Raw genomic sequence first — 27,751 nt, 5'->3', positions numbered from 1 at the left:
GTGTATCACTTTTTACAATGAATGCTTTGGTATCAAGGACTAATTAAATTTTCTTGCCATATTCATTAGTCACTTGTGAAATTTCTTGCATTCACCTCTCAAGCAACACTAACATTTCCATTACCAATATTTATTTGCAACCACCCAATGGTACAACCCACTGCCTAATTCCCCTGAAGTCCAAGCAAAAACTCATTCCTTCACAGCATTGCATTAAAATGACTTGACATTCATTTCACTCTTCTCAAAAGATATTAGTGCATTTTTCAAACTCGAAAGAATTCAAAAGCACACAGTATAATCTTTTATGGTCTACTCTGTTAAAAGCACAAATTGTCTTCATGGATTTATTTCAATGTTGCCAAGTATCAATTAAACGAAAACTGCAATTTGATTTTTGCTTACAATTCAATGTATGAAAAAAACAGGATAAATAAAATGGCTAGCATGGGGTAAGTTTTCAGTAGCTGAAATACAAGACAACAAAACATGCAAGTTTCACAAGCCAAATTAACCAATTCTGAGAACTGAGCAATTACTTCAAAAGAAAACAATAGTACTGTACATGTGTTCAGTGGACGGAAATAAGATTTCGCTCAATATTTACAGAACTTTTGTTAACAGTGCATATTAAGTGTGACTTACCCAATGCTATCCTATATGATAAACTTATTTACAATTCACAATAAGGACAATGATCTTTTAACAGTACCAATTATTTACAGATGTCATTGGTAGTTTACTTGATTACTGTATAACACGTAAATCCTTATATAGTTTACTTTACCATACCCTGATAAAAACTATCACACATTCCAGTTTTGTACTATGGTATTAAATTATTGGAGAAGATTAGCACTTCTTGCAGTACATATTAATCCTCATTACAACCTAGTACAGCACTGTTCTAGATATATTTTTGCTTTTAATCAGGAACTTCATACTTAAAATTTAGTACAAGCCAAATCCTTTACCTCTTCTTGGAGGTGTCAGTGCTTCATTAACTTCAAGTTTAATTAAACAAAACTTGAGAATTTCTGTTGTTTATTGGTCTATTTTTTATATTAGTTATCAAGTACAAAAAGCATGGCAAGCCTCCGCCAGGGTAGTGACAGCCATAGTACAACACAAAAACCAAAGACATTATTATAATACGAGCCTGACATATGTACATAATTAAGAACCATCACTACCCCGTCAACCACCGTGACAGAACTGATCGATATTTACAACATAAGCTTTTTTGGAGAATTTTATAAGATATTCTGTATCATGGGAATTATCTTTTGAGCACAAAACTCACGACAACTTCCAACAGCAGTAAGGTATTCGAAAACTTTACCAGCTTCCACGACAAAAACTGACGAAGTCAATTCTTGTATCAACGTCAATATAATAATAATAAAAAGTTCATGAAGAGATCTAGTCATTATGACTTTCCCGGCAACAGGGAAAATTTGCCTGTATAGAATGATGCATGAAATGGAACAACGGAGAACTCTTACGCACAGGGATCCCTAACCTTACGAACTCGGGTCTTTAGGATCCAATTTTCTAGTGCTACCAAACTAGCAAGGGCAAACCTAATTAGAATAGGTTTACTCATAGTGAGCACTAGCAGGCAACACTTGGTCTTACCCCAAAGAGGGGAAATCCCGCTCATCATCCATTTTAGGAGCCTCCTGACGACTAGCTCCTCGTCCACCACGTGGACCAGCCCCTCCTCCTCCTCCTCCACGTCTCTCACCTCTTCCCCCACCCATACGGTCACGGTCACGGTCTCCTCCTCCTCCACCTCCTCCACCACCACCACCGCCACCTCTTCCTCCACGATCCATTCCACGTCCACGACCTGGTCCACCACGGCCACGGCCTCGTCCACGTCCACGAGCAGGCGAATCAGAGAACTGGAAGTCTATGTCAAGAATAACCTTTCTGCGATTATGGTGAACTTCCTCATCTTCCTCTTCCTCCTCCTCCTCCTCATCAGATTCTTCTTCCACTTTCTTTTTCAGAATGTAAGTTTTCTTCCATTGTGCTTGGTTTTCTCCTTCACCAGCTCGGCGGATGTTAAACCGAGGCTTGTTACGGTTTCCTTGCATAGCTTTCCATTCATCTAAGGTCATCTCTTTGGCATTTTCCTCTTCCTTGGGAGGCTCCTCTTCAACAGTTCCAGTTTCTTCAGGAGGCTGAAAATAGGGCAAAATCTCATACTCTTCGTTCAGAACTTAAAACCACAACCTGAGTTAGTTAATTCCAAAAATGAAAATAAATAAATAGAAGTATTCCATATGGATGATTCCCCACCAACAAACTTTTACAGCAGCAAAGTGAAATTCACCTCAAAAAATGGCTATTTCCCACCTCAAGTCTTGCCTTTCAAGCTTTGAATTCAAGTAATTTTTATTACCTTGAGGTGATCACCATTACTAAAATAGATTCACATCAACTGTGCATCCGATGTCTAGGCCCGTCCCGTACAACACTGCTGATTGGCTGTTGATATGCCAATCACAGGACTGGAAAGGTAGTTTCCCAATTGAATCACTAACCATCAACAAGCCAATGATTCAAGATTTATGAAGAAAATTGTCACACATAATAAAAAGGAGTAATGACAGGGATATAGGAGGACTGATTACAGCAAAAGAAAAATCAATGGGATGAATGAATTTCCTCCATAGGTATTAATATTTAAGTAATTTCTTTTTGTATAATTTCCACTACAGGATATGAAAAAGAGATGGTGATAAAGATAGTGACAATAACGAAGTCTTAATATTCATTTTCCCCTCAAGATTTCTTCTATCAAGAGGTCACGACACGAGCAACACCTGACTACACCAAGACAAAATTAATATATTAATCTTATGGTTGTTATTTTCATATTGATAGCCGCACCTATAATTTTTTTGCTAGCATCATCTTCCATGAAATTTAAGCTATGAAGCTGTATGGAACACTAGGTGATGAATGCACTGCGATCTCATGTAAGGAATGAACGAATATATTTTACATTAAGAATTTCATGTTTCACTATTTTAGCACCAAGTTGACTGAAGTACATAATTTTTATTATAATCTTTAAATCATTAACTTGAAGATGCTTGGTGATGAAATTTGGAAACACTCCTTTTCTGCAGGTAAAACTGAGGTGTAATGAATTTACAACTTTAGCAAGACTTCCCTCATATGTCAGAACATACACCCTGCCTAGGTAAACTCTCTTGAGAGACCGCATTTCCTGCCCTGTGATTTGTTTATCAACACCAAGTCATGAGCGCCGTAAGAGACATGCCTAGACAACAGATGCACGGATGTGAACCTATTATAATATCGTACTGCTAAGAATCTAAAACCTTTAAATATTATCTAAAGTAACTTTCACTCAAATCTGAACAGCATCTCTGTATTCCAAATACTCCATATCACATCCTAACCTTTACGTTTACCAACAACCTAGGGTCATACTTTGGGCGTCCCCACCCTACCCAAGTTAATGCTAGTCATAGAGGCATTTTGGCAGTGCTTGAGCAAAGTTAAAAATGTACTCCAACACTGCAATTTTCTCTTGTACTAATTGTGATACTTTTTTTTTTTTTAAGAATTGAAATTTACAGATTTTTAATCTACCAATCTCATTATGCTACAAGACCAAGATTCTTACATTACTAAAATACCAAATAAATGGAGTATTAACAACATTAGTACAGAACAATGGTAGTTAAACATTGGATTCGATTGTGAAGCTGAATTTGGGAATGGGTTAGAGGAGAGGTGGTTGACAACTATTTTTAAGCAAATATTGTGAGCATTATTTAATAAATTCATCAACTTCCTACTGACCTTAGCTGAGGATTCAACCTTGTGAAATGCGAAGATACTATTAGTTCTCAAAACGGTAAACAACTACAATAACTTTCTAGTAAGACATGAGAAAGTTCTATTCCCATTACTAAAATCCAAAACTCAATGGCCAGGAATGAGTGTGAACCTTAGTATAACAAGAGAGTAAGCCTGATGTTGAATATGGCATCCACCATATACAATGGAACGAGATAAAGGTAATTTTCACTCTCAGAATTCTAATTCAACCCAAAGGAGATTTGATATAAATCCCACATGAGCAATTCACTTTTGTACATGCACACTACACACACTATCTCCAGTTGATGACAACCCTGTTAGTTCTGGAAATATCAATTAAGAATTTAAGTCTCCATTCTCCATAAACTCAAGAACTGTAAATAATGCAATAAGTGTGTCAAGCTGGCAAAAGACAGATTAACCATCTCCCTTCAACCACAATAGCCATGACTGTCTGAAATTATGCCTTATTTCACTTATTACACAGCTTAATAGTCTAACAAGGTCAATACAGTAGTCTTTAAATTTCAAGTAACACTAAACCTTGACCAAGTTTCCGTAAAATTTAATTTCATGTAAATTGTATCAAGTCTGACAAGACTTCAAAAATGCGATTAACTTTGAAAAATTAATTTATGTGCATCTGAGAGAGAGAGAGAGAGAGAGAGAGAGAGAGAGAGAGAGTGAGAGAGAGAGATAGAGAGAGCAGTAGAGAGAGAGAGAGAGAGAGAGAGAGAGAGAGAATATTATCAGAAGATATAAAAGTTTTACACTAGTTAAATATGACTAGTACATTTTTATTTTTGTCCAACCTGGATGTAACTAATTTAGCCAATTAACACTTTTTAACCCTCTAACTTTAGCCTGGCATATATATTTGAACTGTACGCAGCCCATAACCCTGGCCATATGGTTTAGAATGACAATATACATAACCCATTTAATGGGGCGCATGCAAGTACATGCCTTCCTCGCGTAGCAACACTTTTTTTTTTCACCTTTTTCTCGATATTTTGTGCATTTCCATGTTTCCTGGCATCTTTCTCTACTCTAGCATTCACCAACACCAAGTCTTTGGCAATGACAGCAGTGCACAAGAATTGCAACTTTGTGGGTTCTTATCCACAACCATTCAGGTAGGCAAGTTCTCTGGGCGAGCCATTAATGTCAAATTTGTGGGTATTTGTGGGACAAACGTATATATTTACATCATTTATCATTATCTGTAAGTTTGTTTGCATGGCATTTTTACGTTGCATGGAACCGGTGGTTATTCAGCAACATGACCAACGGCTTTACCCGACTTCCAAACCACGTCAAGAGTGAACTTCTATCGCTAGAAATACACATCTCCAACATCTCAATGGAATGCCTGAGAATCAAACTTGCACCCACCAAGGTGGCAGGTCAAGACCATACCGATATATGTAAGAAATATACATTTACATCATTTATCAATATCTGTCGTGGGAAAGCACTTTGAATGTACCATAACTATAACTGGGCATAACTGAGCAGGTGCTCTGCTCTCGATCAGCATTGAGACTATCATTTGGAATATTTTCTTTACTTTGTTTAAATTACACTTAGTTTTCATGTTTTCTAGTTTTGATTTAATTAGTCTACCAATTTTTTTTTTTTTTAAATGATTACTAGCTGACCAACCCTGCTGCTTGGGATAACTGAATGACAACTGGTAAACTTGCATATGCTCTATAAATTTTTTCATCTATCTCCTACCTAACACCCACACTACACTCTCCAACCATCTGTCTCTTTCCCTCTTTCTCCTCACTAATACCAACTCACTCTTCACTTTTTTCATCTATCTCCTACCTAACACCCGCTCTACTCCTCTTCCTCTCTCCCTCTTTCTTCTCGCTAATATCAACCCACTCACTCTTTCTCTCACCCCCTTCTCAAACTCCATCCTCTGATGTCATTGATGTTTACCCTATGTTATTCTTTCCCAAATGATAAGTCATATGTATACAGAAATTATGTATGGAAAATTAAGTATCCAAGTCTACGGGCATAACCAGCTCTGTTTCAGGGAATCCCTACTCATCCCCACCCACTTGGAGGGGGGGGAGGTAGGATGAAACCCCATTATAAACCATCTTGGGGATCCCCGCTATAACCCTGCCAAGTTTCATGCCCATCGGACCAGCTGTTGGGCCATAATTGAATGACAGACTGACAGATGTAATGCTTATTATAGTAAGATTTTCATTAGGCCTATAGGCCTTTTTATATTAATCTCATTTCCTACTGTTTTTTAAAATTTAATGAATGATTAGCAATAGGCCTATATTCAATGCCAAAAAAGCCTAGGCAGCAAGCTGCTACTAGTAGGGGCACTGTTCCATATCCAAATACAGTTTTATAAGTTTAAATAACATACTAATAGAGGACAAAACTTTTTGCCAATGTTTTGAGGTGCCACATAGCCTACAGTGGAGTATTAGTGAGACACAGTATAACGAGTAATAGGCCTACACACTAACACAAAAAGTGACATACTATACTATTTTATATGCACTCACATTGCACTGAAAAACAAATGAGTGAAAAATACTATTATATTTCCATAATTACAAAAAAAATTGTCAAGACGAGTTGGCAGCAGAAATCTATCGACGCTTACGACACAGATCTGTTGGAAGAAATTGACTCCAAAACTGCAAAATAATCAATATTTGGAAGTTTTTTTTATGAAATAAGCTATATAAATGCAGTTTATAGTTTTTGAAATAAGCTATATAAATGCAGTTTATAGTTTTTAATACACCCAAAACATTAAAAGTAAGGTTTCCTTATGATTTTTTATGGTTTTCCAACTTACAACAATTTTCAGCTTTTAAAGCGTTTCAAAACCGGAACCCCTTCATAAGCCAGGGACTGCCTGTATGTTGTAACTGAAATTTCAAGCCTTGTTCCAACATAGTACTGCAAACTTACAAGGCAACAACTGAAAAACTACTTTTTTTTGGATTCAAAAATTTGCTGAATTCTAAAAATACTAGGCTTCTTGAAACTGCTGCAAGAATAATGCTATTCTCATGAAGTCATGTGCGACATACATTTTAAGACTTGTATATACATATCTATATTTGAGATTTTAGGAAAAATGAAATTACAAGTTTGTATGAATTTGAGTATCTGATACAAAATCAGGGGAGTTTAAGGTAAATCATAAGACCTAAGAAATTTGTGACATCATACATATCACATTCTAATCTATACAGATACCACATTCTAATCTCATACTGGTGGCAATGGTATTATAAACATACCCTGAAAGTATAGTCATAAAACTTTATAAAAAGTAGTCTTATATGAGATTGAACGAGGTGGAATTAAATGAGCTTGATAAGTTTTTACCTCTATTTTTCCTAAGTCGGGAGAGATGTTTCCCCTACGGTAACGTTTACTTTTAATGAGCCCTTTAACTACTCTACGTTAATGTTTACTTTTAATAAGACCTTTGACTCACTTTCTTACGCAAACAAAAGCAGTTCCAGTTACTCATTAATGGCTGAGGTGTGACATCGTTATGTCATGGGTTTTATAACCAATTATGAACGACTTCAGTCGAAAAGTAGGTTTCGCTAGGATTTCAGCAGAGTAATAAAGTTACCTGTCCAGTGTCCATTGGTATCCTTGTTTGACTGAATACTTCGAACAGTGGAGGAAAAACCGGCATTTTGTCTTACTGTAGCTATGGCAGAGGCATTAATATTGACAGACCATCAATTTCTTACAGATTGTTTAATTCTAAAGCAAAAACACTGAGTGTTGAGGAGTTATTTGTCGGATCGACTCCAACAGGAACGCCTTTAGATTTGATCGCTCTGTAGTGACGAAAGGACGTCGGGATAAGCGATGTAATTTTAGCGTTTCCCTGTCTAAAGGAACGTGGTTTGAAAAATCCAATCTCCGTTTTCAAGTTGATTTGAAGTTTAGGTTATGGTGTAGTCCTAACTTTTCTTATAACTTGGCTGTAGGAGAATTGCAGCTTTCCCAAGCAACATGTGATTGGGCTTCATTTTGCTGAGGTGGCAATAAGTTGGGTTTTCAGAAATAGTGGTAAGATTGGTGGTGTCGGTCTAAGTGTTGATATTGACGAATCTAAAATTTGGGAAGAGAACATAATGTTGGTAGGGTTATTGATGGGCAGTGGGTGTTTGGTGGTATATGTCGTGAAACAATGCAATATTTTTTAGTGCCAGTGAAGGTTAGGTCAGCAGAAATATTGCTGCCCATTACACAAATTTACTGAGCCAGGTTCAACAAGTGAGCAACTGCTGGAAGGCTTATAATTGCTTACTGGAGTTAGGGTACCAGCACTCCCTAAATTTTGTGGATCCTGTGACCCTTGTCCCACAAATACCTTAGAAAAAAGGTGGAGGGATGTGAAGAACTTGGTCCCAAAGTATGGACGACAGAAACACAACTGGGTAAGGTATCTGTGCAACGTATTTTAAGCTGTTCTACAATGACTACAAAAGACGTCTGCAATATTTGCTATTGGAAGCCGCATTATTATATCCTCCAACATAATATTCTGGTAAGTAGGCTTTTGTCAATTTTTTCGTCCACCGTTCATCCTAACTTAATATAGTGGCGAAGTGGGGGGGGGGGGGTGTCCCCTTCCTTTCTGGTTATTTCCCCACCTAAAACTCCTGATTCCCAACTGGGGGGGAGGCCTCAAGCTTGTTGGGTGGAAAAGGGGCTTAAAATAACATTTCCTCAAAAAAATAAGAGATGAGATTCAGTGATAATGCACCAAAAAATTATTATTATTATTATTTTTTTTTTTTAGAAAATAATGATGCAGCTTGCTTCTGAAGAATTACCGTAAAATTTGAGAAACCTGTTTTAATCTAAACTATTTGGCATGAAAGAAAACATTTCACTGTTTTCACCCGATAAAGGATATGTAAAGCTCGTAGTATTCTGATGTAATCAAGTGAAAATATCAAACGCAATCTGTCTACTTTTTTTATGGAATAACCATGCCCTTAGCACCATCTACTAACTGGAGAAAAAAAAAAAAACTCATGCCCTCAGCACCATCTACTGACGAAAAAAAAATAAACTAACTTTAGTTGACGACGAAATATACTCAAGTGATATTTCGACTTTTAACACTTCGTGTAAGTAAAATAACCTTGTTCCATAGCGATAAGAGTATCTAGAGATTCATTTACACTAACTAGAAGCAAGAAAATCGCTCTGATTTCAGTTTATACAGCAAAATACATAATTGACCTCAGCTGATTTCTAAACCAAACCACTGATTGCCGTTTGTATTTTATAATACAATAGTGATATGAAAGCACAACATTACTGGATGCAGTGAAATATAAAATAAATTAATTCTGAGGTTTGAACAAATTATTTTTTAAATTTTAAATGGTTACAGTTGATTTGGGTTACGAATTTTTCATGTTTCGAACAGCGTCCTTGAACGACTAAGTTTGTGAACAGAGGTACCACTATAATTACTGAATTATGTAAGTTTTATTGGTGATTAATTTTGGTGGCAGTACCTCTCAAAACATGGAGTAAATTAACAGAATATTTGCTAATCAACATGAAAATCTTTACTACAAACTTCGATTGCTTGCTTCATCTTGAAAACCTCTGAAAAATATCAGAAGATTGGCATTCTGAATGGCATTCTGTAGGAATATCTACTACTATCACATTTCCAAAAAGCCTTTGTACTACTTACTACATCATTGAACCTCCCTCTGTAGCATTTAAAATGTTACTCAAGGTTTAGCCATTGTCCCGAGATATTCAGATATACTCTATGTTGGAAATAAAAATTTGCCAGCGGTTCCCAAGAACATGGACAAAACTTGCTTAAAATGACAAAAGAAATGTACCATTTGTTACAAGCTGCCTAACTAGACCCTAAGTATGACCGAGATCAGTCCCACATTATGGAGGAGACCTTTTGATGACAGATCTGCTGCACAGTAAAAGGGTCAAGCTCACATGAGCATGGGTCCAAAGTAATCAACGCTTGACAAGGTTTGATATACTGTGGAAGGTAACCAACCTGGCTGTACAAGAGCTTTGCCAGACTCAACGAGCACATCTAAACAATATGCTAAAGTTACGAATACTACTTTGTTGGTCACATTTCCCATGATTTCTGTTACTGTCCACGGTTTCTATTTCCATTCAGAAACAACTCTACCAAGTTTGTTTGGCCCTATACACAACCATCACCCATATTGAAATCATCTTCCATAGCAGAAATATCCACCAATGATCAATTATATAAATTCTAAATTTGGTACTATATATTAAGTAAACAATCTTACCTTTTCCACATTTTCAGCAGATGTGTCATGGTCTGAATTAGTCACAGGGGCTGCATTCAGCTGCTCATCAATTTGGTCTTTGTCCGACCCCCAATTAAATGAGCCAGAGCCTTCACGTTTGTCAACAGATTTAACACCAGTAGTTGCCATTCCACTTTGCCTGTCATACTCTCGCTTTCCTCGGCCATCAGGTCCTCCAATTCCTCCACGACCTCTACCACGACCACGACCCATGCCACGCCCTCGGCCACGTGTCAAAGCTCCTCGACCTTCGCCTTCAAACCTGCAAAATTCCAATTTCCAATTAAAATTTACGAAATCATTAAGACCACCTAATTTAGCAAAATTACGCATACAGATTAGACAAAACTACATGAAAATTATCTAAGGTTTTAGGATTTACCTGGGGGGTGGGGCATCCCTAAATTCTCCCTCAGTACGATTCCGTCTGTTGTTGCGCTCTTCCCGGTCAGAAAACTTGACACGACCTTCATTAGTGCGGGGTCCCTTTGTCGGAGCAACTGGAATTAATTAAAAAATTAGCTAAGACTCACTACAGTTGGGGTTAACCCAAACAGGGGCCCAATTACACAACTATTATATAAAAACAATGGTTCCAGTTCCTCTGGTTAAGACTTTGCCAATGCGGTAAAGTGGCAGTGCAGTACCCTAGTAGAACCTCAGGTAATTCTATAGGACAGGGGCACATGGGCTCATAAAAAAGTAGTTACCTAGAGTTACAGTGAATAGTGGATAGATACTTGTCATTGATGAAACACCTTAGTCCCAAAACTCACTTTAGTATGTAAAAATTCAAGAAGAAAAAAACTAAGTCACTCAAGAAAAAAAACTAGTCGAGACAGCTCTCTCTATAGGACTTACTGCCTGTCGACTACAAAACAGCCATTCAAAGGTCCAGAACAAAATGAGCAGCATGCTCTTTACTCTGTCAGGAAAAAACTCAAGAATTGGTACCCACAAGCAGTGCTGGTCATGAGCACTGTGAAACACCGTTATAGGTTGTGCATGGCCACATACAACCCAGAGGCCCTTCACATGACCATGGAAAATCAATGTGTAACTAGAGTATGTATTGTCCTGCATTCAGACTCTGGACAATGACCTACTCATCAAGTATTAACTGTAATTATACAATGAGCAAAGAAGCTGTAAGCCAACAGAGCAAGGGATAAACATGGGCATTCACCTATATTTCACCAGTTTGCCTCCATTACACCAGTGGTGGCTGTCAAAACTATCAAAATTTTTCTGGGCCTTTCCCATTACCCAAATTACATATTCTATCAGTCATGATAAACCTTCAGCACTTAGTGAACAATCAAACATTGAACTTCAAGGCTACTTAGCAGGCATTGATTCTGGTTTTGCATAGTAACCATCAACCAAATTTTAAAGACAACCTTCATGCACAACTTCACATTCTAGCAAGCTTTCAATGTGCATACCTTAAATGACTATTCAAATATTATATACTCCTACCTTCTCAAACCAATGAATACGACTAGACGAAATACACAATATGCCAACACCAAACTTTTTAAATGTTAAGTTTTAACTGTAAAGTGTAAGATTAGAAGTGATCATATAACGAGAGTTAACTTTCACCAATATCAGATGATCAATGAATATATTTAGAAGTCTTCAGACTTATGCCTAATTATGTTGTTACACATATGTACAGGTATATACTCATTTAATGACTGGGTTTTATTCCAGCGACAATGTTATTGAATGAATTCTTCGTTAACAGCATTATTCTCTTTATTCAAGACTAACAACATTAATTTTGTAATTTTATACTTCATAATGTATGATTTCCTTTAAAATAAGTGTACTTTATCACATTTAGCCTCCACTCCTGAGTTGGCCTACTAATAAGTCAATACGTACAATGCCAAATTCTTAGAATCTGCACTTTATTTAGCAGTGACTTTCATATTCTAATTTATTTATGTACATCGCCATCTATTGACTGAGGAAAGTGAACACTAAACTATTCGGTAATAGGCATTTTCTAGCATTGATAAGGATTTACGCTTGCACTTGTTACCTCTAGTATCATCTGATCTCATGGGTCAAATTGAATATGTATGTAATTACACAGTATAAAAAAAATTATCAAACTGTATTACATGTTTTGAGTCTTTCAAGTGTACTAAGAGTAAGGAATTCATGCATGCCAAATGTCTCATTGTTTAGATTGACTTGGTAGACTTCTCAAGTGGAATATTTAAAAAAATAATTTTCAAGTTAATATAAAATACGTTTGACTTCACACATTTTCTTTTTAATACAAAGACTTATTCTCACTACAAGGAAATATGGCATAATTTTAGCTGTCTTGAAGTTGTAAACAAACATGACGATACAGCTTCGACCGCGCAACAAACTAATGGCGGCTGACTCAAGCCAACCAGGGGTTCCCAGACCAAAGAATGTCTACTTCACGAGGTTCAACTGTAGTATAGCTTTTCTTTACAAAGTATATTAAAGCCTTATTCATTGTTTTAGCCATAATTTCAAGGTTTTCAAAACCTATGCTAGGCTAGATTACTGGCACTGAATAGCCTTTCTCTTGGCCACCATTGGCAATGTTTTTATTTTCATTTTATGGTTCTTTCTCTCTCCATGTAGTCTTTATACTCCAGTTGTCGTAAAACAAGTAGTTAAGTCATTAAATGAGTATTACCTGTACTATATAGATCCTTGAGTATGAGCATGACTGACCAAAAGCTGCTATCACACACTATTTTCAGCACATCACTAAGTGCCAAGCTTATGTAACATTTCTCGTGTAGTATATGGTCAACAAAAGCTTCCTGATACAAAGAAAAAGTGGTACTTTCATCAAAAAAGCAGCTAAAGCACTAGGGTACCAATTATTTGAAAATGAAAGGTGTATAAAAATTGCATTTCAATGAGGTCTTGCAAGGTACAGCATAAAAATTGAATTTCAATGAGGTCTTGCATCTGACAAAAATGTTTCTTAGCACAATCTTAACTGGTCAATTACTCGTTCATAAATTTCAAAATTTGAACATGACCAGTATCTTAGGAAATTTTCATTATGTGACAGCAGCCAAGGACTAGTTTGTTAGTTTTTATGCACAGTAGTTGTCTTTCGGCAATGGTGCAACACAGGTTCTCTAAATTGTATGTTACAGTCAATCAGGATTATGTCCCAACAACATTTAACCAAAATAAAATTTCCCTCGTTCGTAAGGCCTTACATATTTGCAACCTGTTCCAAATCATTCAAACTCCCTATTACTAGAAGTTGGTGGTGGTTTGTTTCCTTATAGCAATAGTTATGCCTTGGATGATAGTCACTTTTTCGTAAGTTGCATTACAACAACACATCCCTGATTCTCAATCGATTCCTGATCCCCTTTATCTGTTAAGAGCAACCAGATTTGCTGGACAGCAGCACCAGTATGCAGTACATGTGACTCGCTGCTGAACTTCATTCCAGACATCCTTTAATCGTCACAACGTCTGACTGTGAAACTGCCTCCCAGAGGAAAGTCATGCAATTGGAACTTCAGAAGTTAAACTGTAGGTTGCAATACATTACATTTTTTGTCTTCCTTCTTCCCAAAGTGCAACATATTTATGAAAGCTTGTGTTTCAAGTCAATGGGCCCTGTGGAATGGAAGGGAATGGAATGAGATTTAGGCTTTAAGCCAAGCATTGAATCCAAGGAATTATTTAGCGATGGCCCGTGGGCCTGTCATCTAATTTTAATTTGGCTTCAACAATGAGTATTGCTGCAAAGAATAAACCTCAATTATTTCTAATAATTTGGCAACATCCACAAACCCCTGGTTGTAAGGCATGTTACTCTTCTCCTAACCTGATTGTGAATTTAATTTTTTCTTTTAACGCAGCCTCCCAGGGCAATGACAGTGGCACAAGCAACACAAAGGTACGTATAGTCAAACTCGGCCTTTTTTTATACCAACTAAATACACGGCAATTACTGTTTTATAACAAAACTTCATGTTTAAGATTGACCAATTTTTTGTTAAGAAAATGAATTTTTCTAAAAAAAATTTCCTGAGGTTTGACATCACCTCTGTGCTGGGTTAGTGTGCTCTGTTGCCACCTCAGCCCGACAAGGTCATTCCGTGTCACCGTTTCTCGCTGCCCCACCTCCAGCATAGTCAGACCAGGAAAATAATTTGTTAATCGGTAGTTTTTAGATGAAAAGACCAATGGCAGACACAGCCAAAGCCGCAAAGGTAAGCAAAAGTACAGGCAAAGTACCTACCTTGGGAGAAGTGGCAATGGTGTGGAAAATCCAGCATAAACAAGGCCAATGCATTAGTGGCCACAAAGGCAGAGTTTGACTATAGCATGTTACCAGTATAAATGGATCCACAAAGGCAGAGTTTGACTATAGCATGTTACCAGTATAAATGGATTCAAGGCACATCAACCCGAAGCATTTTTGGCAAAGCTTAATTTATGATGCAGGAAGATAATCTGGGCAAGGAAAGGGTCAGTTTCACAATCTAAATCAAGCGTGGTATCATTCCAACAAATCATAAAGCAGTCTAGTCATTCCAAATAAGTTTTGCATACTAAGCTTTGGCCCTAGCCCAAACCGGGTCTGAGAACAGCGCCTAGGTTAAGGTTAGCTTAGGAGTGTGTTGAAATTGTGTTATGGACTGGGATGGAAGACAAGGACAGCGCACGTGCTTGAAATGTCTGAAATAAGTTACAACTTGTCAGTGTGTGTGTGTGTGGTTTCAATTCATGAGGTGTACTGTGGATGACCTACCTTGCCTAAGTCACCAAGTTTGTCTGGGCAGAATAAGAAAACGAACTGGAGGTGTACTGTGGATGACCTACCTTGCCTAAGTCACCAAGTTTGTCTGGGCAGAATAATAAAACGAAGTGGATACTGTCACCATGCGGTAAAAATAATTTCAGCGCTTATTCTCACAGCATACTTTTTTTGACTTTCGGCCTACAGGTGTTGCCATTTGCGCGGTGAAAAATTCAAAATATGTTCACCTCCTTAAAGTTTCTTGAATTTATATATGAAAAAAAAGCAAAAAAGTCAATTCTCACGGCCATTAATTTTTTTTTATCCACTTTATAAAACAAAAACAATACACCATGCGAGTGGGAGAAGTTTGCCTTTGAAACGGACCCCTTGCTTGCTTTATTCCTTCTTTGTTTGAGTTCAGAACCTTCCAAAGCAAATGTTTATTCTTCTTGGGGATCTTGAAGGTTTTGTGCCTGTAGAACAGATCAGTAGTATTGCACTTTCGAGACTGAGGACATTGCGTTGATGTACCTTGTTGTTATGGGCGCTCCCAACATGTGTTCCAAGAGAGGCAAGTGTAATGTGCAGTGGAACTGCAATGCCAATAATTTAAGTGAAGCAAGAAGAGATAAAATAAAAATACAGAAAGTTACAGACTTTTTTCCAATAGTTCCATACACTGTTCAGCTGAATTCAAATACTTCTGGAGAGAACAAAGCAGTTATTTAGTTACTGTATATGAATATTATGTAATACATAATGCTACCTTTAATTTACCTAAATTGAACAAATACATAGTAAAATGGAAGGAAAACAGTGACACATATATATAAAGGTATAAACCTTCGTGTCTTATAACTATTTACGAATTTATCAAGTTTCAAACTTTTGTGATTCAGTTATACACATTTTTTACGGCAGTGAATTGCGCATTCACTGCATGCATCAATTTCAGACTTCCTGCCGTACAAATAACAGTGTGGTGGGGATATGGCAGATTCTGTCAGTAGTGCCATCTTGCGCTCGACTTGCTGTAGGTACGGCAATTAGCTGTATCCGTTAACCAGTTTGCTAATCATACTGTGTATGTGACCAGAGCTCTGCTTTTAGGCGGGACAGTCCCACTCTTGGAACATCTGCCCCCCCCCCCCCCCCCCCCTCTTTATATTAAGCAAAATGTCCCCCTCCCTTCATGTCTTGCTTTTGTAAATTTTGTCCTGTTTTTTTGTGCTACAAAAACAAAACTATCCCAATTTTACTGGAATTGTGCTGAAATTTTGTTTAATCCTGCCATTTCACTAGCTGGTAAATTCCATCGTCTTCTCCGACAGCTGCAATACCCAATGAAGTGAATTAAAAGAATATTGTAGTGTAAAAAAAAGACAGCCCTTTGCAACTGCCGATGTCTGGCAGAATAAAGGTCCGAGAGTCACCAAAAGTACAATGGTAGTGTGTGTGTTTATATATAATCCTCTTTGAATCTCCTCTTAGGAGTTCTTTTCAGGACCGATTCGATCGTTCGTGACCTACGTATAAATAAATTTTTGAAAGTTTGAGTCTTCATAGACGACTATGGCCTTTTTCAGCTAGTAACAGCTTGAAAACATCCGTTTTTCAGCGAAAACTAATGTATTATTCTGCAGTTCTTGCTGCTCCGTCACAATTTTTCTTGCTGTCACCGATATGCCTGAGGCGGTAAACAAGGGTTCGCACATGCGCAATTCATTGCCGTACCAATATCTACCTCGATCGGGTTACGGCTGCTGTACCAACATCCAGTTCGTAATATAATTATATAAATATAATCTTTTTCAGGATTTCAGGTGGCCAAGTGGCCCTTTTTGGCCTGTCTGTGCGGTGCCCATGTCTGGTACCACCTTTCCGTCAATGGGCTCCAGATGCATCATGGGAAAGAACAAAACCATGGATGGTCAAGGCATCTGTGGTAGTAAATGGTCATTCTAATTTTTTTTTTAAATAAAACTTGTAGTATCTACTCCATTCATAATGACTGAGCTTTAGGTCCAAAGCATTTTATTACATATGCAATTCTTATACATCATAATATGCCACCATCACGTCTAACTACTATATGATAAAGATGATCAAGAAAAAAAAAGCAGAGGTGGAGAGGGGGCAGTTTTTTACCATAACAAAAATTAGTGATTTGGCCAAAACGAGTTAAGTGAAAGAAAGTAGTGCAGCCACGGTCTACCATACCTTTGGTGCAGCTGGACAGTCAGTCCTGGTAGGGGATATTCCTCCCTCCCCTCTCCACCGTCTCACTCAGCCAGCAGTGAGAATAAGTGTTGAAATTATTTTCACCGCGCGGTGACATTGCCCACTTTGATAAAATAATGCAATTTTGTTCCATTTCCTTCTCATAACCACACCTGTTCATCAGTCTACACAGGCATTTCCATACATTTGGCAATGCTGTTTCATGCACATACACACTTATTGGGGGAAACCCAAAAACACAAGGTTTGCTAAAACATTGTGTACAGATATTTAAAAGCCCAACTACAAAAAGTTTAAATACATTCATTGTGTAAAGATCTTTATATTTTTTATATAATTCAACTACAGGTAATAATTTCTGTTCAGCAACAGGTGGTAGTTGCGCACCATGTAGTCTTTGCAACTTATGAAAATTTCATAGTAAAAAATATATGTGCACTATCATCTGATGAGAAATACTGACTGATACCTGAGAAAAAGAGAAACTGGCATTGCAGTCTTATCTGTAAATGGCAAAGCTTGCCACCAAGCTAAAACAAATCACTTTTGTGGTCCACAGGTAGGCCTACATGGTACAACTGAGAACAGCAGAGTATTTGATATTCAAAATGCCAATGATAAACCACTAACATGCAAAGGACCAGAACACAATTTAAGCCTCACATTTCAACATTCATGAATAGGACTTCTTTCCTGTCTAACTTGAATGGATAGGACTAAATAGGACACCTTTCAGAAGATCAAGGGTATTATTCCGGGCAACCTGGACTACGACAGTTGGTTTTTTTTTTAATGCAGTTTTACCTCCTGAACAAGAATTTTAAGTCATTTATTCGGACAACTGTAATTAACCACCAGGGGCCAGTACTTAACACAGCAAAATAGGGTAATATACCATGCTGCATATGTGATATGGTCTTTTGCTGTTCTTGGGTTCAGTCCTATTCAAGTTGAACAGGAAAGGTAGGTCATTCTCCAGATTAGTTCCGCACGGACTTCAAGAAATGTAACCGCGGATACAACCTCCACTAGGGATTGGGGTGTCCAATGTAGGGTAAAAAACCGCATGGTACAGGGGTGGACCATGTACGATCAATGTGTAAAACCCCCAAAAAAGTACATTATAACGCGTCCTGACACCGGAGTAGAGGTCTTTAGCTCCGTTTCTCACCAACAAGAAGTCCCGTCTGATGCCCATCTCCAATGTCAGGACGCGTTATAATGTACTTTTTAGGGGGTTGTACACATTGATCGTACATGGTCCACCCCTGTACCATGCGGTTTTTTACCCTACATTGGACACCCCAATCCCTAGTGGAGGTCGTATCCGTGGTTACATTTCTTGAAGTCCGTGCGGAACTAATCTGGAGTATGACCTACCTTTCCTGTTCAACTTAAATAGGACTAAACCCAAGAACAGCAAAAGACCCTATCACATATGCAACATGGTATTTTACAAAAGATTACTATATAACCAAAAATAGACTTATGAGCTAGATGTATGAACCAAAGACACTGTTCGTGTCCGAACAAAAAAGTAAGTAAAAAACGAGCTTGATTGCCAATTGCTATTTAGTACAAAATAACTAAAAACACTGGCAATCAGTTCAGAAAAAAAAAAAAAAACTTAACCTTGAATACATTAACCACCTCCGTATACAGCAGCCCATCTCTTAATGCTTACATTTAACTTTTCACCCAAAAATACCTGCCTTAAACAAGCATCTAGTACCTAATGGATACGCCTAATTATACCAGTCATAAAAGCTGTGATACTACCTATGTCAAGAGTGAGAGCAGTCAAGGAAAAGTCTCTCTTACATACATTCCCGCGAGTTACCGAATTGCCTAGGACTCAGCATGTGGTAACCGGGATAGGGGTTTCTCAAGTATCGTTACGGAAATGAACCAAGGCATAACGGTGGGTTGAACAGGGGCAGTGTCAACTATTCTACAAAAGCCGTTATGCCTAGGTGATGCCATACGCAGTGGCCTAAGGTAAAGAAAATTTACCGGGATTCCCGCACGTGCACCATGAACCACGTGCCCAACAATACCAAACTTCAAGATTTGACCTAAAACGCAAAATGGGAATCTGCGAGTTTATAACAAATTACTGGTCGCACTGACAGGATCACGAGGTTATTTCTACTTCATGTTGTATTAGGGAGGGATGGTGGGAGGCGGACATAGCAGACGACTGTCTAACAGCGTGACTGCGCTAAAAATAGAGCAATCCTACAATTCGTTAAGTTCCCAAGATGAAAATCCCCAAAGCAACAGTCAGCTTGTGAATTAACAGAGGAGACATATTTCGTGTAAAACATTCTATTGCGTGTTACACAGCGCGCCAAGAAGGAATGCAAACAACAAAGGCAAGGACTACGCTGCGCACGTGCCTGCCTGCCGCCTCCCGACTGTACGAGCCGTCCTCCTTCATCGTCGCCCTCCATGACTAGAAAATACACGTGAAATTCAATCTAAAAACACTTTGATATAATATCACACTAACCTGGTTGGGTTGTTTTGTCAGTAATCTTGCCGGCATTGTCAGTCTTTACGGGTTTTTCACCTTTCTTGTTGTTGGGGGCAGGCGCGGTCTTAGTTTTCGCATTGGGTCCCTTGGTCTTGTTTTCCTTTTCCGACGAAGATTTAGTTTCCTTCGTCTTAACAGTCTGTTTTATCAAATCCAGAGGGTCGATGTCTTCGTCGTAAAAGAGTTCGTAACGGTTACGAACCCCTATCCCGTAAGAGTTCTCCATGTTCAACAAAATCCTCGGATGGTGAGGATATTATAAGATGTACTGGCTGCTTTTCAGCCTTCGCTTCTTCCGATCATCCAAAATGGCGTAAGACGACTGACTCTCCGTTTTGTTTACAAGTACTGTGGGCGTCTCAGCCCTTGTGAAGGAAATTCTAATTTTTGATAATTTATATATTTTAAAGTAAAATTCTCCCTTAAATACATGTAATATTTATTATTGAATTTAAATAAAATAAAAAATTTTACTAATATTATCCACAAAACAAAATAAATACATTTGAAAAGTTAAGAAGCTACAGCCCGTCAGGATCTACATGGCGGGAACCACTTCCCTATTACTTATTATTTTCTAATTACCTTGCAAAGGAGCGACATTGCTTATATGTTATGGTTTGAATAAAAAAGTTTATTAATAATTATTTTTCATTGCTATTTCTATTTTAGATACATCCTGGCAGCCAGATAAATGTAATATTTATCGCGCATCTATTGCGAATGGTTTAACCAATCAGCTTCCCAGATAGAGGGCGCCAAGTTTTCGATTTGTTTTGGGTACGAGACACCGACCAATAAGAATACGAAGAAAATGGCGCGAAGCTTTACCGCGAAATTTTGGATTTATTTTGGCGGCAAAAGGATGTGCCAATGGCGCGCCTATGAGAGTTGATTATGGAGGATTGCGTGTGTGAAGACATGGCGGAGAAGTGTCGTGAAAATTCGCAATTTTTGACGCCCAAAAGGGAACCAAAAGATTCTGTGACGAAGATGTCATTTCCAGGAAGTCCTCCTGTGAAGGATAATTCTTTGTACCCTTGGAATTGGGGTGAAAATGCGTGTAAAGTGGAGTTAAATAGCCCGTCCTGTGGCAGCAGTGGGAGTAACCCCAGTGATGAAAGCCCCGACCCTCGTAATTGTGAGACGAGAAGAGGTCGTCCTCGAGCTGATTCTATTAATACGTTGATCATCGAAGGAGCGCAGTCACCCAGCAGCATCAAGTGTCCAATATGCAACAGAGTGTTTCCTCGAGAAAAGTCCCTGCAAGCTCATCTCAGGACGCACACAGGTAGGGAACACTGGGACATTTAAATCGCCATTTTTAAACGCTACACCTGCACTTACGTCTTATTCAAAGCAAGTTTGGCCAATTTTGATATTAACATGAAAGTGAATGATAGAAACTTGCGAAGAAAGATAAAGTTTAATGATTTTTTCCTAAGTAGGTCATTATAAAGAGAGATAAGTTTTGGCGGGAGTCGTTACGTGAAAGTCCGGGAGTTAGCCCAACGATCTTAACGTATTTTAAGTAACCCGAGTTTATGTATTATGGCATTTTCTCAACCTAGTGAGTTGGTTCATCCTCTAGGCTGGCTTTTGTTATCGTTATTGTAGATGTTAAGGTGCAAGGCTGTTACCGCCGTTGGTTGCGCAATAGTAATCTATCACTACCTAACAATACTACCCCACTGTGTGTGGTGTTGCGTTTCCACATGGCGGGAGCTATCAACGCAAAATATCTAATAATAGGCCCAATTTGTTTTATAGTTTGTTTGTTTCAATGAAGCATGGCGGTAATTAAGACAGGTCGTGCATCATATCCACTTCTCTTCGGATTGTCAAGGCCACGAGCTTAATCCTTGAACGTGTTACTTCGTAATTTAACCTTTCAGGTAGTTATATGAAACTGTCAATGTAGGTAGTGTTGAGCATCATGGTCTCTTGTAGGAGATTCGAAGGCCGTAGATCAGACCGTGTAGTGTACTATACTACTATTTCTGTATTCGTAGAAGTAGGCTAGGTTTTCGTAACGAACGTAGGTAAATAATGAGGTGTTAGTCGTGTTTATACGCTTGAATCAAGTAGTTGCTGAAATAGGATTTTATTTGAACCATCTGTGAATGGGTGGGGCTTCGAAAAATGCGTAGTGGGGTTATGCCCTTTGTCGCACAAGTGGATTTCAAATGCATCTTTCAACTGTCGGTTTGATTTGCCTTCCGGCCCCGTTAAGATGAACAGATGCCCATTTATTTCAAGTATTATCCCAAGATTTTAATTTAAATTAACATCCTTTTAAAATTGTTTACTCTTGCCGCCAGGCAGCATCACTTTAAATCATTTAAATGTCCACTCATTCCGTAAACTGTTAAATGGAAGTTGGCGCGTAAAGGGTCACGGGATGCGCGCCAAAACATCAATAGCGCCCCGTTTCTTCTCATTCTTTACGGAATAAACTGTTTGACATTATATGATATGAATAATTCAACAGCATTGCAGCATTTGTTCCATAATCTACTTTTGTTTTTAGTGCAATTTTAACTGAAAACATTTGCGTGTCGTAAATTAAAAGGGCCCAGGAATGCGCGCGAGAAAAACAGTCTTGTGTTTGGTCTCCCCGGGGCCATGACTCACCACCGGTCTGTTGTTGTGGGTACGGGGGTACCTTTGTTCAGTCATGGGTTGGGAGGAAGGGTGTAGTTTTCTTGTCGCTTCATACGTCGCGTTCATGCCATGTGGTCCCATGCGCTCTCTGTCGAACAAAATGTACGCATAGTGGACTGCGTTGTAGGTTCATATATATAGCCTACATATACACACACATATATATATATAATGTGTGTGTGTATATATAATTAATTAAGCCACCACTTGGGTTTACGTTTTTCCATAGGCATAATGAATTGGATTTTAAAAGAAATTTTTGGCATATTTGAAGTAATTCACAAGCGTTTGTGTGTGTGTGTATGTATGTATGTATATGTGTGTGTGTGTACACTCGAGTGTGTTCGTGTTAAGTTTTGGAGTAAAATTTTTGTTCGTTTGAGTTTAATCAAGGCATTTGTTGCCCAAGTGTTACGTCGATTAATAGATAACGCTTATATTTCAGGTGAACGTCCATACCAATGTGATTATCCAGGATGCACCAAAGCCTTTACACAGAGTGGTCAGTTGAAGACCCACCAGCGTCTTCATACTGGGGAGAAACCTTTTATTTGTTCTGCTACAGGTAAAATTTATTGTTAATGCTGTTTTTAGATGTATGCTCGAACCCAAACTGTTTGTGTTGCTTATAGCTACATATACATTTTGGCCTATTTATTTACTTATATTTTAAAATCAAGAGTTCCATAATTTGTTCTGCTACGGTCAAATTCATTTTGTGCACATGTTAAGTATGCTTAATCAGTTACTGTAGAACCAAAATCGGGTGGCAGGGCGGAACTAAAACTGATTAATACACTGTCGGAGACTATTTGTTTATCTTAGGCGATCCCTCTGTCCAGTACATCCAACAGTAAATGATTAGACCAATCCCGGCCGTGGTGTGTGTGTGTGTGTATGTATGTATATATATATATTATTTAATTCTGCTGTATAAGGAGATTTTTTCATGCCAGCTTAGCCGTGCTGGACGAGTTAATCTTATTAATCCATGCCCTTGGTATACGACATTCAGTTTTAGATGCTTGGCCATTTGAGTCAGATAATATAACGGCCGGGACTTATTCATTTCATTCGTCTGCCTGTTCATTATTTTATATATATACACATACAAGTGTATATACATACACTTGTATGTGTATATATATAAAATAGTGGCTGTAATGTTTACAGCTATACAATAAGAATTTCAGACTTCATGTGTAAGGCAAATATTATATTATTATATTTACCTCTGCTGCAATAGTCACACGATCCCTCAACACTGAACTGTAAATGTTGAAAGACATGGTAGACGATTGATTTCCCTTGCCTGGGCGTTTAAACGTAGTTTAAATAGACTCTTCCTTGTACGGTTAGGTCAAGGTCATTGCCCATACAGTACATTTAAATGGCAAAGCCGTTCAAAATCCATGCCACCTTTACGACGAATGTGAGCTATTTTCTAATTTGGTAATAATAATTAATTGAGGGACTTGTTGGTTGAAAAATGGCGACGACTTGGACAAATCTGTATAACAGTTGTTTCCAAATCCTAATTTAATATAATTTATATATCATGATTTTTGTACCCTTGACAGTACTGGATTAATCTACTTTATCTCCGTCTTGCCACTCAATGTTGGTCTTACAATAGGCCCGTTGTGTTACTTTGTCTTCTGTATTCAGCATTTGCCCATTATTTATTCAGCTCTCACCATCATATATTTCGAATTACATAAATTTTCAATTGTGCTTTGTTTTTTTTTTTTTTTTTTTTTTTTTTTTTTTTTTTTTTTTTTTTTTTTTTTTTACTATTAAGAACTGTATAGTATTACAGATTGCGAAAACAGTTACGAACGCCCATTTTATTCCATCAGGTTGTACTTCGCGTTTCACCCATGCAAATCGTCACTGTGCCGAGCACCCCTTTGCAACGTTGCAACGAACGGCGGACCCAAACATCAATCCGCAGTTGTCGCCAGCAGAATGCACCGAAGAGGTAATTATGCATGCACTATGCTGAAATGGACGAATGTTAGTTTATGTTACGCTTGCATTTGCAGTAAAATCCATCGGGTTGTATGGTAACCACCCAACTTTTTACCATGATCTGAGAATTCTGTTAGATATCTTAATATCCCGGTCACAGCCAGGATATTGAGATATAGGATAATGACTGCACGATTACATTTTTTTGATAAAGGTAAAAAAATGTTTGAGCCGTATGAGATTTTAAAGCCTGCAGAATGGAGCTCAGTCCATGTGGTAAATTCTGGTTCCCCTTGAATTTTCCTGCCAAAGCCTTTCTTGCTATTTCATTCATTTTGTGTGACTGCAAGCTGCAAATGATATTGGTTTTGCCGCAGTAGAATTATTTTATGTGAATACTTCAGTTGAATTCCTTGTTTGTTATATCAGTTTGATTTGCTGCTGCAGCTGTTGTTGTTGTTTTTATTATGTATGACTGAAAAATTTGCCTCCAGCATGTGATGGAAAAATTTGTTGAAAATTAGGAAAGTTTATGATTCGGCCTTTGAATGCTTCGAGGTCCTTCATTTTAGAGTTTGTGTGAGGGCAATTTAAAGTAGTTGTTGAGACCCACATTTAATGGGATTACTTGAAGGATTTCCTTTAAAAAGGTGAAACTTCATTGCAGTCAAGTTGCTATGACGTAAACACCTGTGAATATATCTAAATATTAGCAAAAACAGCTAGGGATGTTGTATGACTTTAAAGATGAGCAGGTTTTGATGAAGTTTTGTCTCATATGATCTGTAAAACTTATAGTGAATTTTTTCTTAACAGGTGATGCGTTGGCTGGAGAAGTACCGTAATGAACGAATGGAACGTACTCCAGCCAAAGTTAGAAGCACCAAAAGAGAATTAGATGGCACTCCTGAGACTCCACGTACACCCTCTTCTGATTCAGACATTATGTCTCCTCCACCCATAAAACGTACAAAGTCTCGGCGTGGACTTGGCCCATTAATGGAGAACTCTATAATGCATCAGGTGGTTGGGCCTGGAAATCATGATGAAAATGCATACATGCCTAACAACAACAACAGTTACGTTGGAAATGAGAACAAGTATAGCGAATACCAGCGTCCCGTTCGTCAAATACCCGTTTCCCCTCTTCATAACCGCGTGCTGAGGAACACTGAGAATATTCAGTCACCTTTGAAGTCCATAAACTATCGTGGTTTCGACATGGAAGGCATAAAGCCATTGGCAGAAACAGAAGAAGCCTTGTATTCCCAGGCTAGTAGCATGGTAGCTACACGTCCTCCACCTCTCTCGCCGGTTGAACCAGAAGTTGTCCTAGGCTTAGGAATCCCAAGAGATATGCAAATAACTTACAGTGAGATTCCTCCAGATCAGCTTTTAGAAGGTGACCATGTTTCAGTAGCAAATGCCTGGAATTCACCAAGAGGTCCTTCTGTCCGCACAGAGTACATTCCTCAGGAGTACGTTGATGAGAAATCTAATTCTGACTGTTATCATCAAGATAAGCTGTCACCAGTTGTCCTTTCACTTCCGGTGTCATCCGAGTACCCCCACGAAAGCTATGACCATCCCTCGTCAGACGAGACTTCTCCCAGGCCACCCGAGAATTCTGTCCAATCTGAAGAAACCTGGCGAATGCGTCAGCCAAAGAAGAGATGGTTGCGTGAAGCTCGTCTGGAGCAAGGTGAATTGGAGAATACCAAATCTAGTAATGAATTTGAACCTCAAGCAAGACCATCTGTTGTCGTTAAAGCTTCATCCACAGTACCTGCTAACCCTTCAGCTGTACAAGTGCAAGTGGGAGACACTAAAGAAAAATGGATGGGTGCAATGGCTTTGATTCAGCTAGCAGAGGTAACAGAAGATGGTGCCCAGCCACTCAACCTTTCCAATTCACGGTACACATCTTTGTAAAATGTCTGCTTTGGGTGGATCTTTTTAAAGGAAAATGGCATATTTTGTGAGCTTTTCAACTCTTGGGTTGTATTTGCTGTTTCTACTTGCTAGTCGTCTGCTGTTTGCAGTAAACTGAGAATGCTTTGATGCTTTATTACAAATTAAAATTGTTATATATTTTGTGGTTTATAGAAATAAATTTTTATTTCCCTTTTGTAAATAAAGTGACTCATAACCAGTCTGGTTATGATATTACAAGATTATATATATATTAACATTGTACCTGGCTTGGCCTTTATTCAGACTTTAGCTTGCTTATATTTTATTTGATTTTCTGGGTAAAGGCCATTTAGTTATTACTAAATTTATATATTGTGTACATAGATTGGAGTATGTATCTTAGCTTTATACTGAATCATAGATTATTAATACCCAGTCATGCTATGTACATTGATAATAAATCTATTACTGTACTAAAGTTTTGTCTTATTAACATTCCCAACCGCACAGGTCATGGTATAGTATTTCATTTTTATTTTCACTGATAAATCACATGCAGTGTAGTCAGTAGTGATACTACATGTAGGCTCGTCAATAGAGGGTCGAACCCGAAACGAATTACTATAAAGCTGGAATCAATTTTAAAGTGTTCTTTCATATGTACATATTTCCAGAAAAAAAAACCCACCGGCCAACTCCTTGAACGTTTTACAAAATTTGATCCTGAAGTTAACGTCTTTATACTTAAAAAGCTGCTCGAAATGCAAAGATTTTGATTGAATGGTAACTTCAGCATTGTTTATTTTTTAGATATAACAGTTTATTTTCAAGTAAAGGACTTTTTAGACCAATAGATTAAAAATTCCATTAGATTTTGCAATTTATGGGTCTTTTTCTTGTACGGGGCCCAAAAAGTATAATATAACAAATATCTTATTTTTTTTAAGGATTAGATGGTCTCTTTGCGTTACTTGATAGTATAGAGTTAATCTTATATTACCCCTATATAATTATATTGAAACTGCAAAGGCCTTGGGTAATCATATATTATACCAGGGAATGACAATGTCGAATTTTGAAATGTTTCTTAAGAGGATAGCAATTTCCATCTTGAAGCTTTGGGTGCTATTCAGCACACACATATATATATATATATATTTCCCAGAATTGCGAGATGGAGTTGTTTGCCTAAAATATGACTGACCAATATAAATTCAGTAAACCAACTTTTGTTTAGAGCATCATACAGATTTATTTTTCGACATTTTCCATACAAATGTTATAGATACCTTTTTTTCCAGGTATGATGTGCATAATTTGTAAGAAGTCATTTGTTCCTATTGTTCAAGTAAAAGAAAAAGGACTACTTAGTCTTAATGAATATAACCAACAGAGAAATGAAGAGACAATCTACCAGCAACT

The 27,751-nt window shown here is 37.9% G+C and overlaps 2 protein-coding genes across 2 annotated transcripts; one reads left to right on the top strand and one right to left on the bottom strand.

Moving 5' to 3' along the window:
- Positions 1–1,027: 1,027 nt before the first annotated feature.
- Positions 1,028–20,113, bottom strand: LOC135219799 (SERPINE1 mRNA-binding protein 1-like). The gene is made up of 4 exons (XM_064256873.1): positions 19,757–20,113; positions 10,612–10,729; positions 10,209–10,491; positions 1,028–2,189 (listed from the first exon to the last, which is right to left on the bottom strand). The coding sequence occupies exons 1-4, from the start codon at positions 20,004–20,006 to the stop codon at positions 1,635–1,637; spliced, it is 1,206 nt and encodes a 401-aa protein (XP_064112943.1). The 5' UTR covers positions 20,007–20,113; the 3' UTR covers positions 1,028–1,634.
- A 449-nt stretch (positions 20,114–20,562) lies between these two features.
- On the top strand, positions 20,563–26,788 carry LOC135219798 (uncharacterized). Its single transcript, XM_064256872.1, has 4 exons — positions 20,563–21,071; positions 22,890–23,009; positions 24,304–24,425; positions 25,232–26,788. The coding sequence occupies exons 1-4, from the start codon at positions 20,678–20,680 to the stop codon at positions 26,345–26,347; spliced, it is 1,752 nt and encodes a 583-aa protein (XP_064112942.1). The 5' UTR covers positions 20,563–20,677; the 3' UTR covers positions 26,348–26,788.
- The last annotated feature ends 963 nt before the right edge of the window (positions 26,789–27,751 follow it).

This window comes from Macrobrachium nipponense, chromosome 1 (genome assembly GCF_015104395.2).
Source record: "Macrobrachium nipponense isolate FS-2020 chromosome 1, ASM1510439v2, whole genome shotgun sequence".
Classification (NCBI taxonomy): Eukaryota; Metazoa; Arthropoda; class Malacostraca; order Decapoda; family Palaemonidae; genus Macrobrachium; species Macrobrachium nipponense.
This window is presented reverse-complemented; position numbering and strand designations above follow the sequence as displayed.